Source organism: Ailuropoda melanoleuca, chromosome 11 (assembly GCF_002007445.2).
Source record: "Ailuropoda melanoleuca isolate Jingjing chromosome 11, ASM200744v2, whole genome shotgun sequence".
Taxonomy (NCBI): domain Eukaryota; kingdom Metazoa; phylum Chordata; class Mammalia; order Carnivora; family Ursidae; genus Ailuropoda; species Ailuropoda melanoleuca.
The window spans coordinates 44,661,006-44,681,696 of record NC_048228.1 but is presented as its reverse complement, the minus strand read 5'-3'; the positions used below and the strand labels follow the sequence as shown (position 1 = coordinate 44,681,696).

The 20,691-nt window shown below is 36.7% G+C and overlaps 1 protein-coding gene across 2 annotated transcripts in view; it reads left to right on the top strand.

Moving 5' to 3' along the window:
* The window catches only part of COPS4 (COP9 signalosome subunit 4), a 36,632-nt gene extending 19,575 nt beyond the window's left edge, over positions 1-17,057 (top strand). Inside the window, exons 5-10 of one of the 2 annotated variants that reach the window (XM_002912466.4) lie at positions 2,891-3,044; positions 3,209-3,359; positions 4,410-4,580; positions 10,507-10,622; positions 12,632-12,716; positions 16,534-17,057. In XM_002912466.4, coding sequence (XP_002912512.1) covers positions 2,891-3,044; positions 3,209-3,359; positions 4,410-4,580; positions 10,507-10,622; positions 12,632-12,716; positions 16,534-16,667 — 811 coding nt within the window. In that variant the 3' untranslated portion in view covers positions 16,668-17,057. The remainder of the gene's footprint in view (positions 1-2,890; positions 3,045-3,208; positions 3,360-4,409; positions 4,581-10,506; positions 10,623-12,631; positions 12,717-16,533) is intronic. The other variant, XM_011218765.3, reaches the window with a different exon arrangement.
* The last annotated feature ends 3,634 nt before the right edge of the window (positions 17,058-20,691 follow it).

Genomic DNA, 20,691 nt, shown 5'->3' with positions numbered 1-20,691 from the left:
TCATTGAGACACTTGACAAAAGCTGTTTTGGTGAAATGGTAAGCGTGGTTGGAATGGGAAGAGAAGAATTAGAGATGGTATGTATAGGCAACTCTTTGCGGAAGTTTTCACAAAAGGGAACAGAGAAATAGGGTAGAAGCAGCAGAGATTATCTTTTCTTTCATGATTTTTCTTTTATTTTTTGTAAAGCAAAAATTTGATATGGGGGAGTAAGGGAGAGGATTCTGGCAGGAGTAGATAGGAGGGGAAGGAAACTAGTGGAGGGATAGGCTTTAGGTAGAAGCACAGATAATTCATCTGTGACTGAGTTTCTCAACCCTAGCACTGTTGACATTTTAGATGGAGTAATTCTTTGGTTTCAGGGTTGTGCTGTGTGTTGCAAGATGCTTGGCAAGCATCCCAGACCTTTATCATTAGATGCCAGTAGCATCGTCGCCCCTATTTGTGACAATCAGAATGTCTGTAGACATCGCCACACGTTCCCTGATGGGCAGAATAGCCCCTGGTGATCTACAATAACAGCCAGGAATACAGAGTATGTGGGTGCTGATATTAGCAATGTGGTGGTGGAGTTTAGGCAAGTACTCTTTGATGGCTTCGGTATTCTTAGTGAAGTCAGAATCGGTCATCAGCTGGAGGTGTGGATGAGGGTGGGTGTGTTGAAGTTGAGGGAAGACAAAAAAGGAGAAAAAATTGTCTAGGAGAGTGAGTGGACTAGGAATATACTTGGCAACATTAAGGGCTCATCTGAAGAGTGTAGTGATTGAAATGAGATCATTCAGATTGGTTAAGTGTTTTTCTCCATCAGAGTTCAGCTACATGGGTACAGGAAAGGAGTAGGCGAACTTAAGTTTAATCACAGTTATGATGTTGCCCAACAAGTGTGACAGCAAGAGATGGACAAGGGAGGGAGATGAGTGCATATCAATTCAGTAATTAACAGTGATTGACCATAGGGGATAAACTTCGTAAGGAGTGAAGTGAGGCCTTTAAGGGGAAGAAGACAGTAACAATATAATGAGTTCAGTGCTTTAGAGGTCGCAGTGAGTTGTAGGGTTTGGGATGCTAGACTAAGTGAGAGGGAGAAACAATTAGAAAGAATTAAGATGATAGTTTATAACTTTTATTCAGTTAATCTTATCTTTTGATAAGTATTTTTACTTATTTTTACTTTTGATAAGTATTTTTAAAAACATCTGTACTTCTTTATGAAACATTCTTCTCAAGTACATTGTACGAATTACGAAAATTAACCTTGTTAATTTTTTTTTCTTTAATAGTTTGGAAAGGTTGGGCTTTCTTATTTGCTTTGGTCTTACTCTGGAGCATTTTCTTTGTAGTGCAGGGCAATTGATTTATTTTCACTGGTAGTTTAAATAAATATAAAATTAGGTATTGTTCTTTGTAGTGATGGTAATTATCATTTTGATAGTCCTGTAGCATTACCTTTATCTGTGAGGATATCAGAGAACTGAAACTTTAGCAGTTTTATAAACAAATTAACTTTAAAGTGATTAAAAGTTGAATCTGGATAAATGATTGAGAACTTGCTTCTCTAAACAATGATTTACTCTGATAATTACAGTAATTTAATAGATATAGTTGGCATAAAATTGGAAAATTCAAAAAAGGATAGTGCTATTTATAGAAGTTCATGTAAATTTGAGTTGTGAATGGAAATAGTATAGTACAAAATGCTAGTAATATATGACTTATGGAAAAAATTCGAATTAGTATAAAAAAATTTAAAAAGTAAAGAATTTCAGAGCTTGGGCCATATAAGTTGTAAACTCCATTCTTGCCACATGGTGGCATCACTTTTGCTGGTAATAAAAAGGATTAATTTTTCTGTAAGGATTAATCTTGAATTTTGTGAATTTTGAATTATGTGAGGTGTTCGGTTATGCATTTCTTGCATAAAATGTGGCCACTGAGATAAAGAAAATGAAAACCACCTGTAATCTCAACACCTAGAGATAATTGCTATTACTATCCTCATATGTATGTACAGAAATACATTTTAATGGTATCTTACATGCTGTTTTTTTTTTTTTTAAGATTTTATTTATTTATTTGACAGAGAGACAGCGAGAGAGGGAACACAAGCAGGGGGAGTGGGAGAGGGAGAAGCAGGCTTCCCACTGAGCAGGGAGCCGGATGTGGGGGCTTGATCCCAGGATGCTGGGATCATGACCTGAGCTGAAGGCAGATGCTTAATGACTGAGCCACCCAGGCCCCTTACATGACTGTTTTATCCTGTTTTTTCGCTTAGCAAAAATACATGACTATTATCATATAGTAATGATTATAACAACTGTATATTATTCTACCGTCTTTATGTACCACAATTTAGTTTACTGTAAATATTATCATAGTGATTCCCAGTTTTTTCCTGATAGATATTTATGAGTAACTTTACAAATGAATATTCCTTGTACATATGTGTACACATCCCTGATTATTTTCTTGGGATTTATTGTCTAGAGGTAAAATGTAGGAGATAGGAATATATGAATTTTAAAGCGTTCAAAGGGTGGTTGGAAAATATATTGCCAAATTGTTTTCCAGGATGGTTTACTCATTTATAGCCCCAACAGCAGTATATGATACAACCCTCAACAGGGCATTTTTTCTTTTAAGTTATTTGACTTGTGAGATTATCTGAGGATCGAAGGAAACTAAAATACAATGGGACAGTCATGATAAAAATAAGAAAAATTCAATAAAACTTATTTTGGAAATAAGTTTTTGGATTTTCTCTAATGCAGTAAAAATTTGATTCCCTTATATTAACAGAATATATATAATGAAAAAAAAGTTTTTTCTCCAACTCCTAAAAATTTTGTTGATAATATATTTAGTCATTCTGTGTTTTTCTGTTACATCCTAGGCAGTACAATGTAGATTATAAGCTGGAGACTTACTTGAAGATTGCTAGGCTGTACCTGGAAGATGATGACCCAGTGCAGGCAGAGGCTTACATAAATCGAGCATCATTGCTTCAGAATGAATCCACCAATGAACAGTTACAGATACATTATAAGGTAACAGATGATCTGATTTGGGATTGATTTTGTATTGGAGAATCCTGCTCTACTAAGATGCTCCAGAACATCTGATAAATGGTGTTATATATTAGAAATTCTCTCTCTTACTTTTTGCTTTGATTTTTAATTGTTTCCCCTAATTGAAAAATTTCCCTCTATAGGTATGCTATGCACGTGTTCTTGATTATAGAAGAAAATTCATTGAAGCTGCACAAAGGTACAATGAACTCTCTTACAAGACAATAGTGCACGAAAGTGAAAGACTAGAGGCCTTAAAACATGCTTTGCACTGTACCATCTTGGCATCAGCAGGTAAACATGTAATTCGTGCTTTCATGAACAGTCAGTTACCTTTGCTTAATAATTTCAGGGTCATTACTACTGGAGGACTTAGCAGGGAACTATTTTTCAAGGGGATGTGTTATTGCAATTATAATTCTGGTAAATTTATTTTAAACATTTAAACAGTGAAAAACAGCAATAAAATGGATTGCTAACTTAAAAAATTTTAAATATACATTATTAGTCAATTACCCACATGTGTTAGGAGTAATTAAGAGAGATAATATGAAGTTTAGTTTGCCTAATATGTCTCTTTAAAATGAATAACAAAATTAGGTGAGACTTGTATAGAGGGAAATAAAAATTAAAATCTAAGGATTGATAATAACGTACTGCTTTTGGGATTCTTTTTTAACCTTCAAGCCTTAGTTTTAGATCTCGCGTTTATCCTTTTCTTTGGTAAATATGAAAAATAAACTATTCTTTGTTCTTTTTTACTAAATTATAGCATGTATATCACTCAGTTTATAAAGCAGAAAAGGCATCGAGAAGAAATGCTGATAATTCTAAGCCATGGCTTTTCTAAATCCTTTTTAGAATGTTTATTGATCTGTATTTAGTTGAGAGCCTAATGACATGTTCACAATACACATTTCATTCTTTATGAAGCAGTGGTCTTACTTATTGTATTTTTGTTACTGAAAAGGCAGTACATAAAATGGCACTGCTTCCAGTTCTAGAGAACTTTTACTGGTTACTTGGATTTCCTTCAATGTGAAAGTATCTGTGTATATCCTCTTTTTTTATAAACGGTAGCATGATATACATACTTTTGTAACCTGCTTTTTTCCTATACCTGTATATTGGCAATCTTTATATGTTAATACATATCACTCATTCTTTTTGGAATAGCAGTTACGAGTATTCACTAATTCAGTGTTGGCAGCAACTTTGTAGAACATAACTGCCACAAATCAGGACAATTGACTATATTTTAGTAGGCAAAAATGGAGTCATAACATAGTTTCTTATTGGAGAAATAGATTGTGAGAATATTTGATGCTCGTTTGTTTCCCTTAGGACAGCAGCGTTCTCGGATGCTAGCTACTCTTTTTAAGGATGAAAGGTGCCAGCAACTTGCTGCTTACGGGATCCTAGAGAAAATGTACCTAGACAGGATCATCAGAGGAAATCAACTTCAAGAATTTGCTGCCATGTTGATGCCTCACCAAAAAGCAACTACAGCTGATGGTAATGATCATGTCTTATAAATTTGTGGGAGTAAATATTTAGGTACACATTAGTGGAAAGTGTGTTAAATTTGAAGCATCTTGATATCTTTCTATAATATTTTTATGTTAACACTTGATGACCAAAAAGGAGTATTATATTGACTGAAAATGAGTACTACATACAGACAGGGTTTGAATTATAAAAATAGCCCTATTGGAAAGCATATTGTAGAATAATGCGTTTTTGGTAATTGTAAGGGCAGAGTGCCTGGTTTTTAAAAAACTCAAACCCTTTGATAAGTACCTTAATTAATTTTAAGCATCAATTTTTAATGGTATAATTATCCAGTCCTATTTTAGATAGAGTAAAATTTGGTACAGTAGCTTGCTTAAGGTTATTCAGGGTGAAAGTGTTGCTAGTAAGAATAAACTTGGTGTCATGTTTCCTAGTTAAGGGATGTATTTGCTTTGTCAGGCTACCTTTTCCAGAAAAGAAGTTTTTAATAGTTGTTCACTTATAACATCAGTCACTTTATATATGTTTGTCTACAGAGGTTTTAAAGTACCTTAAAACAATAACATATGTAATAATAAAAGTATAAATAGAGCATCAGAAACATGAAAAAAGGCAAGATAAACATAGATCTGTTAGGCTCACTTCCTTGGATTCAGTGTCATCCTATATCAGAGAATTTAGCTATAAAGAGTCATTTATGCAGGGGTTTGCTGAAAGGTATACACTTCACCCAGTCTTACTGCCCTGAGTTAAGCCAGATCACTGAAGGGTTTATAGTGACCTCCTATTGAATTTTTCATTTAATTTGTACTTTAAGAAGCAAACCGTTTGATTCTCATCTTTCTTTCTGAAGGAGGTATTTTTTTCTGTAGGATATTCGTTATGCAGTCCTCAGGAAAAATTCCTTCACAGTCTTGCAGTTGTGATTCTCCTGAACAGTTGTTTTTTTATCTTATTAAACACACTTTGAGTTAATTAACTGATTAGTTTTTCTTATCTTGACTGCTAGAAAGCTTATTAAATTTGTAGCCCACCTATAAATAGTGTGTATGTATGTATTTTGATTGTTGCTACTTTTAAATTATTTTCTGTGTATTCTGAGCAGCCTTAAATTCTTTTTGCAAGGAAATGTCTGAGAAACAAGTTAAAAGGTAGTTAAAAAGAAAAAGTTTCCAGAATTGATATAGTCAAGCTTCAGATTTGACTTTGAGCTTTCTGGCTATGAAAAAAAAAAAGTGAAAAGATTCTTTTCTAAAAAGGATACTTGCTAGGACCTCTCAGGATGCAAATGATTCTCAAATTTCTCATATGGAACTATATAGAGAGGACAGATGTTTTGTCGTCTTCCATTTTAGGCCTTACAGTTTTCCTTATTTATCTCTTTTGGACATTTTTGTTTGTTGGCATTACAACCCTGCTGCATTAGCAATTTTGAGATGTAATTTTTTTAATCACAATTCATTGTTTTTTAGTATATTCCCAATCATGTAATATTACTACTAATCTGCTTTCTGCTCAATAGATTTGTCTGTGGTGGGCTTTTCATATATATGGAATCACACAATATATGTAGCCTTTCCATTTGGCAAAGTGTTTATCCATGTCGTAGCATTTATCAGTACTTTATTCCTTTTTTTTTTTTTTTTTTTTTTTTTTTTTTTTTTTTTTTTTTAAAGATTTTATTTATTTATTTGACAGAGATAGAGACAGCCAGCGAGAGAGGGAACACAAGCAGGGGGAGCGGGAGAGGAAGAAGCAGGCTCACAGCAGAGGAGCCTGACGTGGGGCTCGGATCCCATAACGCCGGGATCACGCCCTGAGCCGAAGGCAGACGCTTAACCGCTGTGCCACCCAGGCGCCCCAGTACTTTATTCCTTTTTATTGCCAAATAATATTCTATATATGAATGTACCACATTTTATTTCCTCATCAGTTGATGGACATTTAGGTTATTTTCACTTTTGGGCTATTAATAATGCTTCTATGAATATTCATGTAAATTTAAAAAAATTTTTAATTCAGTTAATTAACATCTAATGTATTATTGGTTTTAGAGATACAGGTCTGTGATTCATCAGTCTTTACCCAGTGCTCATTACATCATAATGCCCTCCTTCGTGTCCATCACCCAGTCCACCGTGAGTCCATCACTCACTCATTACCCCATCCTTCCACCTCCCTCCCCTCCAGCAACCCTCAGTTTGTTTCCTATGATTAAGAGTCTCTTAGGGTTTGTCTCCCTCTCTGGTTTTGTCTTGTTTTATTTTTTCTTCTCTTTCCCTATGATCCTCTGCCTTGTTTCTTAAATTCCACATATCAGTGAGATCATATGATAATTGTCTTTCTCTGATTCAGTTATTTCACTTACCATAATACCTTCTAGTTCCATCCAGATCTTTGCAAATGGCAAGATTTCATTTTTTGGCTGTGTAATATTCCATTGTGTGTGTGTATGCCACGTCTTCTTTATCCATCCGCCTATCAGTTGGACATCTGGGCTCTTTCCATAGTTTGGCTATTGTCGACATTGCTGCTATAAACATTGGGGTGCAGGTGCCCCTTTGGATCACTACATTTGTATCTTTGGGGTAAATACCCACTAGTGCAATTGCTGGGTCATAGGGTAGCTCTATTTTCAACTTTTTGAGGAACCTTCATACTGTGGAGAGTGGCTGCACCAGCTGGCATTCCCACCAACAATGCAGTTCCCCTTTCTGTTCATCCTCACCAGTATCTGTTGTTTCCTGACTTGTTAATTTTAGCCATTCTGACAGGTGTGAGGTGGTATCTCATTGTGATTTTGATTTGTATTTCCCTGATGCCAAATGATATTGAGCACTTTTTCATGTGTCTGTTGACCATTTGTGTGTCGTCTTTGCAGAAATGTCTGTTCACGTCTTCTGCCCATTTCTTGATTGGATTATTTGTTCTTTGGGTGTGGAGTTCGGGATCAGTTCTTTATAGATTTTGGGTACCAGCCCTTTATCTGATACGTCATTTGCAAATATCTTCTCCCATTCTGTTGGTTGTCTTTTGGTTTTGTCAACTGTTTCCTTTGCTGTGCAAAACTTTTTATCTTGATGAAGTCCCAGCGGTTCATTTTTGCCTTTGTTTGCCTTGCCTTTGGAGATGTGTCTAGCAAGAAGCTCCTGTGGCCAAGGTTGAAGCATTTGATGCCTGTGTTCTCCTCTAGGATTTTGATGGATTCCTGTCTCACATTTAGGTCTTTCATCCATTTTGATTATTTTTGTGTATGGTGAAAGGAAATGGTCCCGTTTCATTCTCCTGCATGTGGCTGTCCAATTTTCCCAACACCATTTGTTGAAGAGACTCTTTTCTCCAGTGGATACTCTTTCTGCTTTGTCGAAGATTAGTTGACCATAGAGTTGAGGGTCCATTTCTGGGTTCTCTATTCTGTTACATTGAGCTGTGTCTGTTTTTGTGCCAGTACCATACTGTCTTGATTATTACAGCTTTGTAATATAGCTTAAACTCTGGAATTGTGATGCCACCAGTTCTGGTTTTCTTTTTCAACATTTCTTTGGCTTTGGAGCAGACTTCTAATAGTTCTGGTTTTGTGTTCTGCTGCTCTATCACTCGCCGGTAGCCGGCTGATGGAGACGCTCCACCTGCGGCCTTTCTTCCCATATATCACCTCGGATTCACCTCTCCGCACCTCCTACCTTGCAGAAAGTGTTCGCTTTTCTATTCGTAGAGTTGTAGCTATTCTTTTCTTAGATCTCTGGTTGAGTTCACAGTTGTTTGGAATGACTTGATAGCTATGTAGCTAAATTCCTGGGACCAGAAGAAATTACGGTCTCCTACTCCTCCACCATCTTCCATGTAAAAAATTTTTGTATGAACACAGGTTTTTAATTCTTTTGGGTATTTACCTAGGACTGGAATGAGTGGGACATACGATAACTCTGTGTTTAGTCTTTTGAAAAGTTGCGAGACTGTATTTAAAAGCAGCTGCTCCTTTTTACATTTCCTGCCAGCTGTGTGTACGGGTTCTAATTTCGCCATATTTTCTCTCATATTTATTATCTGTCTTTTTGATTTAGATATCCTAGTGTATGAAGGGGTATCTCATCATTTTGATTTGCATTTCCCTGAACAGCTTTTCATGTACTTATTGGCTATTTGTATATCTTTAGAGAAAAGCCTGTTCAGATCCTTTTCAGTTTTTAAATTGGGTTACTTGTCCTTTTATTACTAAATTATAGGAATTCTTTATATATTCTAGACCTGATCATTATCAGATGATTTGCAAATATTTTCTCCCATTCTGTGTGTTGTTTCTTCACTTTCTTGAGCATATCCTTTGAAACACTGAAGTTCTTAATTTTGATGAAGTCCAGGGTATCTGTTTCTCCTTTTTGTTGCTTGTACTTTCAGTGTCATATCTAAGCAACCATTGCCTAATCCAAGGTCATGAAGATTTGCTCTGTTTTCTTCTGTAAGTTTTATAGTTGTAGCTCTTACATTTAGACAATTGACTCATTTTGAGTTCATGTTTTTGTTTAGGGTGTGAGGTAAAGGCCCGCTTTTATTCTTTGCATGTGGATATCCAATTGTTCTAGCACCATTTGTTGAAGAGTCTGTAAGTTCCCCATTGAATTATCTTGGTACCCTTGTTGATAATCATTTGACCATAAATGTGAGAGTTTATTTCTGGAGTCTCAGTTTTATTCCGTTATTCTATGTGCCTATCCTTATGCCAGTACCACACTGTCTTAGTTGCTCTATCTTTATAGCAAGTTTTGAAATTGGGACGTGTGAGTCCTCCAACTTTGTTTTGTTTTGTTTTTTTCTCCCAAGATTGTTTTGGCTCCTCTGAGTCCCAGTGGAATGAATTTTAAAATCAGTTTGTCAATTTTGGGTGGGCAGGGAGATTCATTAAATGGGTGATAGGTATTAAGGAAGGCACTTGTGATGAGCACTGGGTGTTGGATATAAGAGATGAATCATTAGATTCTATACCTAAAACTAATGTAGCACCATGATAACTAACTGGAATTTAAATAAAAACTTGAAAAAAATCATTGAAATTAAAAACAACAACAATATTATGTCAATTATATCTCCATAAAACTGGAAATTAAAAAAAAAAAAAAAGGATTGGGTGAGCCTAGCAGTCAGACACCTTCAGAATGGGGCCTTATGTCCAGCACTTCGTCAGGCTTTTTGTCACTTCACTTAAGGGAGGATGCTATACCTGATCTCTCGTGGTTAGCTGGCCCTACCCCCAGACATTTCTCATCTTTGCCTCCCAGTAAGGTGCTTATGGAATGCCCAAAAGAAGAGAGGTATTTCTGCTGAGCTGTACATGTATTGACTTTATCAAGCTTGCAGAACAGGTTACATGTTGGTTTTGCTGCTTCTTGCTAATAAAAGTTTGTGCTAATAGCAAGAAGAGTAAAGTTAATGATTCTGATAGCTATCCTAAGGAAGTAGAACCCCAAACCTAAAGGGTTAAATCCGTTCAGCCAGTTAGTAACTACTTGCCAATCACTTATTTTCTAAATATGTTATTTGTATTTAGTTATATATTATCCAAACTCTACCAAATAAGGCATTTTCCTTACTTCTACAATTTGGTAAGAGGAATAAAGAAAATGATTATGAGTTGTTACATGTGTAAAATTTTTAGAAAAATAAGGATGAGTCTTTTAAAAGTGTAAAACAAAAGGCACCTGGGAGGCGCAGTTGGTTGAGCATCTGACTCTCGGTTTTGCATCAGGTCGTGATCTCAGGGTCCAGAGATCGTGTTCCACGTTGGGCTCTGCATGGAGTCTGCCTGAGAGTCTCTCTCCCCTACCTCTGCCCCTCCTGCCCACTCACTCTCGCTCAAATAAATACATCTTTTTTAGAAAAAAGTGTAAAACAAGTTTCAAGCTTGTAACTGTCTTATTTATATTTATTTAAGGTTCTAGCATCTTGGACAGAGCTGTTATTGAACATAATTTGTTGTCTGCAAGCAAATTATATAATAATATTACCTTTGAAGAACTTGGAGCTCTTTTAGAGATCCCTGCAGCTAAGGTATTTTCTTGTTTCCAATATATAAAAAAGAAGTTACGAAACTAAATTATTGATGTAATGAGAAAATATGTAATTGACAAATATTGGCAACTGCATTAAAAATACACATAAAAAGTCTCGGGAAAATGGAGATAAACTATTTGAATGTTAAAGTAGTACTGTAATGGAATTGTCTTAGTTTTTTTTTTTTAACTGTATTTTATGATAAAGTGACCTAGAATGAAAATCTTAAAGGGATTCCAGGTTATGATACCCATTTTGTGAGAATCTTTGTTTAATGTCTGTTTCAATCCACGTCATAGTGTTTTCTGATTTCTGATGAACTTGAGATTTTGATACATGCCTTATTTCTTTTTCTGCTCTAGATTGACTCAAAGGTTAAATATTTCAACTGTTTGAAAGAATAACTGTGGTAATTCTCTAGGCTATTCTGTTGTGACTTTTATGCTTGATTTATCTTAATTTGACTGAGTTAGTAGGAAATTAATTTCCTTTTTAGTTATGATAAGGGTTTGGTTGGCTCTGTACAAATACCAACAAAAGTACCAGTAGTATTTAGAGGGTATTTCAGGTATCATTTAAAAACATTCTCTTAATTTTAAATAAGAGTAAAAATAAGTGGAGCACCTGGGTGGCACAGTGGTTAAGCATCTGCCTTCGGTTCAGGGCGTGATCCCGGCGTTATGGGATCGAGCCCCACATCAGGCTCCTCTGCTATGAGCCTGCTTCTTCCTCTCCCACTCCCCCTGCTTGTGTTCCCTCTCTTTCTGGCTGTCTCTATCTCTGTCGAATAAATAAAAATAAAAAAATTTTTAAAAAAAAGAGTAAAAATAAGCAATGAGCTTACTTTTACCTGACTTGCATACCTTAAAGTCATGTAGTAATGGGTCACATCTAAATTAATTTAGAATTTCCTCACACAGTTCCTTTACTTGTACACATTCAATACACAGTACAGGAAATGAAACAATTTGGAAACCAAAGCTTAAGTTCCCGTTAAAAGATACTTTCTTCTTAGGCTGAGACTTAGGGAAGTGAATATATATTTAACAATAAATGGTAGTACAGTCTGTTTAGTATTGATTGTGAAGATGGTCAGAGTTACTAAAATGACCAAGTCCTAAGCCAGTTTGCTTACACATAGTAAACATGAAACATGTCTTTAGGAGCTGGGTAGAGGACCTTTTGGTTCCCTTTAATGTCTTTATTTTTTTTAGGGATTTTATTTATTTATTTGAGAAAGAGAGAGGGAGAGCACAAAGGGAGGGAGAGAGGGAGAAGCAGAGCCACCACTGAGCAGGAAGCCTGATGTGGGACTCAATCCCAGGACCCCGAGATCATGACCTGAGCCGAAGGCAGACGCTCAACAGATTGAGCCACCCACACACCCCCCCCTTTAATTGTCTTTAAAATTCTTTTAATTTTTATTTATTTATGTAATTTTTTTAAAAAGATTTTATTTTTTTAAGTAATCACTACACCCAGTGCGGGGCCCAAACTCAACCCCAAGATCAAGAGTCCCATGCTCTACCAGCTGAGGGAGCCAGGTGCCCCTTTTTAATTCCCTTTTAAATTTGAACATCATTCCTCCTTCAAAATATTATTTTCTTGAAGAATTTTTTAGGTGGTAAACACTGTGAAAATTTAAATGAAATAAAAAGAAAAACTAGTTTGTTTAGTTTTTTTTTGAGATGTGGATCTCAGTGAGAAGAAAAATTGTTAGTTTGGTTTTAAGCAGAGGAAGAAATTGGTAAGTGCTAGATTCTTGTCCCAAAATCACAAGTAAAACAGATCCCAGTTAACTCAAAATAATCGATTATACCCAGAAAGAACTGGGGGTTAAAATAGGCAGATTTACAAGATTAATCTTGTGATGAATGGCCGATGAACAGATACCGAAAATGTGTGGGTAGCTAAACCAAGAGATTTCAGTTCTCTTATATGTAAGTACCTGTTAGATATGATAAAGTTTGTGAGAGTTTATTGTTTCTTTGTATTTTTTTTTACAGGCAGAAAAAATAGCATCACAAATGATAACAGAAGGACGTATGAATGGATTTATTGATCAGATTGATGGAATAGTTCATTTTGAAAGTAAGAGGTTTTGCTTATTTCTGTCATAATGAAATGGCAGGAAACTCTTGTATATTTATGATTAGGACATGTTGAACAATTTCCTTTGACCCAGTATACTACTACCGGAATGAACTTATTTCCCAAATAAATAATTTAAAATAATTTTTATGAACTTACACTCATGACTCTACTTAATGCAGCATTTTTTATGCTGTGGAAAAATTTGAAACTGGAATCATTATACCAGTTCATTCACTGACTCATCAGACACTTCCCACATACCGTTTTGTCAGGCATGTAGAGATGCCACTGGGTTTCCTCTTCAGCAGCGCATTGAACTCACGGTGGCAGACAGAGAAGTCCATCATCTCCTGACTCTTGTGTATTACCTTATCTGTTACCCCTGTTCCTACCTCATTTCCATCACAGACCTTGCTGTACCTGGAACCATGCTACTTGTAAGATTTGAATTTGAAATACCCCATTCTCACCAGAACCTTTTTCCAGTCTTTCTAGCAGTCTGTGTCAGTTAAGTTCTACTTCAGTCTTCCTTGACTCCTTTCAAGCCTCCAGTCCATTAATGTTTACTTTTTTCCAGTCAGCCCACCCCTTTTTTGTCTTCACTCCTCTTCTTATCCAGCTTGGCATCCATGATTCATTATATGTTTTTTTTTTTTAAGATTTTATTTATTTTTAATTTAGAGTGAGTGAGAGAGAGAGTGAGTGAGAGAGAGAGAGCATGAGCAGGGGAGGAGCTAAGGGAGAGAGAGAGAATCTCTAGCAGACTCCACGCTGAGCGCAGAGCCCAACACAGGGCTCAGGCCCAGGACCCTGAGATCATGCCCTGAGCTGAAACCAAGAGTTGGTCACTCAGTCGACTGAGCCACCCAGGCGCCCTGATCATTATTTTAATTACCGTTTCACAGGTGCTCTGGATGACTTTCTTGTTAACTTTTTGTTTCAGCTGTTCAGGAAAACTTCACCTGGAATGAACCCATTCTCCATCTTTTTCATTCCTGTACTCGAGTAGCTAACAAATGTTGCTGGAGAAGAGTCAGAACACCAGACAGATTGATAACCACTGCAAATTCAAAGTCGTGGCTTCTCAGCAGTACCTGGGATTCTTGACACATTTCTCTAATCCACTCTTTTTTTCTACACTGCAATGGGTATTTCTAGATTTCACTTTTCTTAAATCTCGGAGTTCTCTCCTCCTTCACTCTCAGCAGCAAACCTTGTTTCCTATTTCACAGAGAAAAAAAAAATCTATCCGTGTGAAATTAAATTAACTTCTTGATCAGATTAATAAAACTTCTGAATTTTAAATATCATTTGATTATCTTTTTCTTCCCCTGTGTTATACCAGAGGCGGTTTCTGTCTCCCTTTCCAGTTCTCCTTGTGCTTTGAGATCCCTTCTCTGACTGGTGTCCTTCCCTCTTAAAAACAATTTTTTAGGAACTTGAAATTAGCAGTTATGTTGTCTGTTTTCATTCTTTCTTGCTCTGTTGGCTTCTTTCCATCAATATTTAAACATACTTGCGTCTCTCCCATTTGAACAAAGATCTTTTTCTTTCAGGCCTCATTTTGACTTTTCAGCATATCGAGTAGCATTGATCCTCCACTTCTTTTTGATCCCCACCACCCACACCATCTTGATTCCTTTATCTCTTTCACGCCATTCTCCTACTTTCCCTCCTCCTTTTCCACGTATTCTTCCAGTCATCTTTGTAGATTCTATAGTGCCTTTAAATAGAAATATTGCGGTTGCTTAGGCCTTACTCCCGGCCTTTTCTTCCTCACTCTATACTGTTTCCCTTGGTAATCTCATCTGTTTCCATTGATTGAGTTGCCATCTCTATGCAGACAATACTTATATTTGCCTTTCTAGGTGTAGGTATTTACACTTTCACCAATATGAGAGAATGAATGTTGAACAGCTGTATATTATTCCTTTATATGTTTTGCTAATAGAAGGGGAGGAAATACTACATTATTTTTAATTTGTATTTCCTTGGCACTAGTAAAGTTTAATATCTTCCCATGTGTTGGCCATTAGCATTCTTCCTCTGTGAATTGATGTTAGTTTTTCTGGTCTATTTCCTTTCTTCCCCTACACCTCTCCTTCAGACCTCTCGTATCAATTTGCTATAGCTTTGGGCTTAATGATAACTTAAGCTCTTGTTTGTTATATGTGTTACAAATATTTTTCCCATTCTGACAGTTGTGTTTCTGAAGTAAGGCAATATGTACTATAAACATATTTTAAAATTCTTATGCGGCCAAATATGTCAATTTTTAATTTTATGGCTTTTTAGTTTCCTGTATTGTTTTAAAAGGTCTCATTCACTTTGGGGTAAAACTACTATCTTTCTAAAATTTCTCTAATATTTTTATTTATTTTATGTTTAGAAATATAATCTGTCTACAGTTCATTTTTGTGTATAATTTTAAGGTATGGTCTAGTTGTTTATCTTTTTTAAGATGGATTGCTAATTTATAAGTACTATTTATTAAGTAAAACATACTTTCTGATCTTTGACAGTTATTAGGTTCCACATACATGTTTGGATCTCTTTCAGTATGAATCTGTTTGGTTCCACTGATCTGTAACAATATGGTAATAAACAAATTTATAGTAAATTTTGCTGTTGGAAAGCATCTCCTACACCTCCACTGCTATATGTTTTTATTGAGTTGAAATTCACATAACATTAACCATTTTAAAGCGAGCAGTTCAGTGGCGTTTAGTAGGTTCACAGTGTTGTGCAACCACCAGCTCTACCTCGTTCCGAAACATTTTCATCTTCCGAAAGGGAAATCTTGTGCCTGTTAAGCAGTTGCTCCTCATCTCTCCTTCTTCCAGCCCCTGGCAGCCGCCAGTCTGGATTTTAGCTCTGGGTTCACCTGTTCATAGAAATGCAGTTGTGCACTACGTGACCTTTGACTCGTCTCACTCCACAGAGTGCTTTCTGGTTGCGTTCATGTTGCAGCGTGGAAGCAGTACTTCATTCCACTGTAGAGATATACTACAGTGTTGCCACTGTTCTTAATTTTCAAAATCATCTTGACTATTCTCAAACATCAATTCTTTCATATTAACTTTAATAATTTTGTCCTGTCGAGAAAGCAAAACGGGGGATTATCTTTGTAATTTTTAAAAATGTATGTATTAATAGGGAATGACCTTTTTTTGTAATATTGCATCTTTCCATCTGGGACTGTCGTTTGTGTCTACTCAAGTTATTTTGTGTCCTTTATTAAAAATTTTTTTTAAGTTTTTTTTTTCCATTAATTCTGTGCCCATTTTTGTAAATTTGGGGCCTGTTTTGAATGGGATATTCCCCCAAGCTTATCATTTCTAACTGCATATTGCTGGTGCAGAGAAAATCCTGGTGTTTTCATGTCGAGTTTTTTTGTTTAAACATTAAACTATTTATCCCTCAGAGTCCAGTAGAGACAGCCTTGACTATATAAAGAGATTTGCTTTCTCCAGTAGGTGGCAGAGTCTTATCAATCAAGAGACGTGATGAGATGGGTTCAGTGAGGCTTTTATTGTGGTGGTTTTTGTGATTGAGGTGCTTTGATTGGGTGGTTTTATTTTGTTTTCATGAATAATAATAACATGCATCTGTGTGGATGTGTTTTTTGGTTTTGTACTTTGTGCCAGTAATTTGGGTGCTTTCCTTAATATTGCTTAATTAGTTTAATTTATTAGCCAAGATTTTTGGGATAGATGTTTGAAAATGAATACTGCTGTGTTTATCTTTTACCTCACACTTGCTATGAATATATGGAATAATGTTAAACTGTGTATGTTGTCTTTCTTTTGTGTAGCACGGGAAGCCCTGCCAACGTGGGACAAACAGATCCAGTCCCTTTGTTTCCAAGTGAATAACCTGCTGGAAAAGATTAGTCAGACGGCACCAGAGTGGACAGCACAAGCCATGGAGGCGCAGATGGCCCAGTGAACCCTTGCAAAGCTCTGTGCACACGACAGCTTTTACGATGTTGTACAGATTAATTTCACTGTCTCTCCAAAGCATTTGCATCATGACCTTACGTATTTCAATCCCTTTTATGCTGGATTCCATTTAAAGGAGACATTGTTAGAACAGGAAGTGCAAGCGTTTAAAAATATGTAGTTCCCATATATTCAGGGTCTCTGTGTATCAAGCTAACTCAAATGTTTTGAAAGCTTTTTCTTTAAATGGAGTAAGAGAAATATCCTTGGCTAAAAAGTTTGGGATTTGTGATAACTTTGTAGTCATGTAAAACTTAAAGTGCTTCGTGCCTCTCCAAATGTGGTAATTCTAATAAATGGAGAAGTGAGCCAAATAAAAGTAGTACTTTGTTTTTAATTAGCGAGTTCATTTTTCCTTTCATTTCAATAGACGCTGATTTATACCGTATGCTAGAACTGAAAAGCTATACCATAATGCCTGTTCTCCAGCCAGTCGGTCACAGAGCCAAGAGACAGCATGTGGAATACTTGTAGTTGCATATAGGAAGGAGCTTTTCGTTCTTAGAGACAGGTCTGGGAAGGCTCTTCAGAGAGGGTGATTTCAGGCTAGCTTTTAGAGAAAAGGACTTTTAAAAATGAGTTTGTAGGCAATTTCTCGTTTCAGCTCCCACATGTGAAGAGCCTGGAAGTCATCACTCCATCCTCATGAAAAGAAAAAGGCTGAACAGCCTGAAAATCGATGGCTTTTCTTGTTCTACCAGAGAATTGAGGTCACAGGACAGACTACTGCAAAAACTGGAAAGACAGAATTGTAGTTGAGAGAGCTTATGGGGAGCAGAAGCTACTGGAGCAGTAACTGATATGAACAGTGACATGGTAACTTTGACAAGTTACTGGAGGCTGAGTGTAAACTAGCTTGACAGTTAAAACCCCCTGCGGGCCCGCTCTCAGAGGAGGCCCTACACTCTCTAGGATTTATCCCCAGGAGCTCAGTCAGGTTCTCAGGATTGAGATCAGGACCCCCTGTGTTTCAGGCAGGACTGGGGAAGGGAACGTAACTATTGTGAAATACACCTGGATCATTTTCCATGACAAAAGCCTGCCCTCTAAGGAAAACTACATTACCAGAGCCTTATCCAACCTGGGGCAAGGGCAGTTACACAGTTCTAGCCCCCTGTAGCCTTATGTTGCATAAGAGGAGGAGAAAAGGGGCTTACATACACTTCTGAAGGTCACAGCCCAGGGACTCAGGTTAAGTATAAGCAGATTTAGAATCATAAGATTATACAATACTTCCTGAATCCATTATATCAAACGGGGATCCAGTGTCATCATGGTGGAATTTGAGAGCGATAGGATACACTCTTCAAGAATGTATTCTTAGGGAAACAGTACAACAGGGGAGAATGAAAACAAGGAAGAGAGGAAACTGAAGGCTCCTACACAACTATAGCAAACATTAAATGCAGCCTAGCTCGTACTTGGATCAACATAAAACCTTATACTAAAAGCCTAATTTTCTCAGTTCCTGTTTAGCTGATACATCATGTCTGGCTTTCAATCCAAAAAACTACAAAGCACAGTGAAAAAGCAAACAAACATAAAAACAAAAACACAGTTTGTTTTGTTGTTGTTACTGTTTCAGAGGGGGGTTGAGGGGCAGAGGAAAAGAGAATCTTAAGTAGGCTCCATGCCTAGGGCAGACAGAGCCCAATGGAGGGCTCTATCTCACACACCTGAGATCATGACCTGAGCGGAAGTCAAGAGTCAGTTGCTTAACTGACTGACCCACTCGGAAGCCACCAAAAATACAATCTGAAGAGAAATCCAGCATCAGAATCAGACGGGTATGGCAAGAATGTTTGAATTAATCAGACCAATAATTTAAAACAGCTGTGCTCAATTTGCTAAGGGTTTTTAGTGGAAAAAGGCAACATCCAAAAACAGATGGGTAATGTAAGTAGAGAGATGGAAACTCTAAGAATTAAAAAAAAAAAATGCTAGAAATAAAACACCCTAACAGAAATGGAGATGCCTTTGATGGACTAATCACCAGACTGAACACGCCTGAAGAAAGATCAGTGAGCTTGAAAATATGTCAGTAAAAACTTTCCAAACTGAAATGCAAATAGGAAAAAAAAACTAACAACTGTCAGGCAATTATATAAGCTATAACATAGGTATAATGGGAATACCAGGAGTAGAACAGAAGAGAGATTTGAAATAAGAATGGCTATTTTGCAAAATTAATGATGGACACCAAGCCACGGGTCCAGGAAGCATAGAAAAGAGCAAGCATGATAAATACCAAAAAGATCTACACCTAAGCATATCATATGTAAACTGCAGAAAACAAGGACAAAAAAATCTTGAAAGAAGCTAGGGGAAAAAAATCCCTTTTTTTTTTTTAAGATTTTTTTTGTTTGTTTTTAGAGTGAGAGAGCACAAGTGAGAGGGAGAGAGTCCCAGGCAGACTCTGTGCTGAGCGCGGAGCCTGATGCAGGGCTTGATCTCACGACTCTGAGATCAGGACTTGAGCCAAAATCAAAAATTGGTCACTCGAGACTGTGCCTCCCCGGTGCCCCAGAAACACCTTTTCTATAAAGGAACATGGATAAGAATTATATTGGATTTCTCATCAGAAACCATGCAAGCAGGAACTGAGTGTAGATATTTAAGAATCTGAAAGAAAAAATTCACCGGTGGAGGATATTATCCAGCACAATTATCCTTTGAAAGAAGAAGAGTCTCTCAGCAAAAACTGAAGAAATTTGTTGCCAGGAGACCTGCCTTACAATAAAGGCTAAAAGTTCTTCAAGGGGAAGGAAATGGTATGGGTTAGAAACTTGGATAAAGGAAGAGCATTGGAAAACAAACAGATGAAGGTAAAATAAAATCTTTTAAAAAATTTTTAGTTTATCTAGAAGATGACTTTGTTCAGAATAATAGCTACAAATTTTTTTAAAGATTTTATTTATTTATTTGACAGAGATAGAGACAGCCAGCAAGAGAGGGAACACAAGCAGGGGGAGTGGGAGAGGAAGAAGCAGGCTCATAGCAGAGGAGTCTGATGTGGGGCTCGATCCCATAACGCCGGGATCACGCCCTGAGCCGAAGGCAGACGCTTAACCGCTGTGCCACCCAGGCGCCCCAATAGCTACAATTTTTTAATGTTTATAGCATATGGATAAGTAAAATGAATGGCAGCAATGATGGGAGGCAGAAATTGGGAATAGACTCTTATAAGATCGCTGTACTGCCCATGAAACAGTATAGTGTTTAAACGTGGACTTAGATAGTTGTAAATGTATATTGCAAACTGGAAGGTAACTAACAAAATTTAAAAATATATATACAGTTGATATGCTAAGAGAGAAGGGAGAAAATGGAATTATAAAATGCTCAATTAAAACCAGAGCATCAACAACAGAGCATTAAAATACATGAGGCAAAAACCAATAGAAGAGCAAGGACACATAGATGAATCCACTGTTAGATTTAGAGACCTCAGCACCCGCTTATTGGAAATGGACAGATCCAACAGGCAGAAAATCAGTAAGGACATAGTTGAACTCATCAGCGCCATCAGTCAACTGGATTTAATTGACATCTACAGACTACTTCATCCAACAACAGCAGGGTATTTATTTTTCTTAATCTCTCACGGAACATTCACGAAGATAGACTACACCCTGGGTCACAAAACACATTTTTGTTTCGTTTTGTTTTGATTTATTACCTCATCGAACAGTTGGAATTTGAAATTTTTAAAAAAGTATGTGTGTTTGAAGGTCATGAAAGTAGGCAATTTTAAGAGTGAAGAAATGACAGGAGAAGAGGCAAACTGGTAAACTGGGGCTATATTATGAAGGGCCAGGGAAAATTTGGGGTCTTTTTTTTAGAATGTTCACAGTTGAACTTGTGGCAGGCAGTTTATAAGATGGATTGGAAAGAAGGTAACAGGAGCTGGAGTCACTAGAGGCAGGCAGACTAGTTCAGGAACTGTGTACGTGACTTTCCAAAGAGATCAT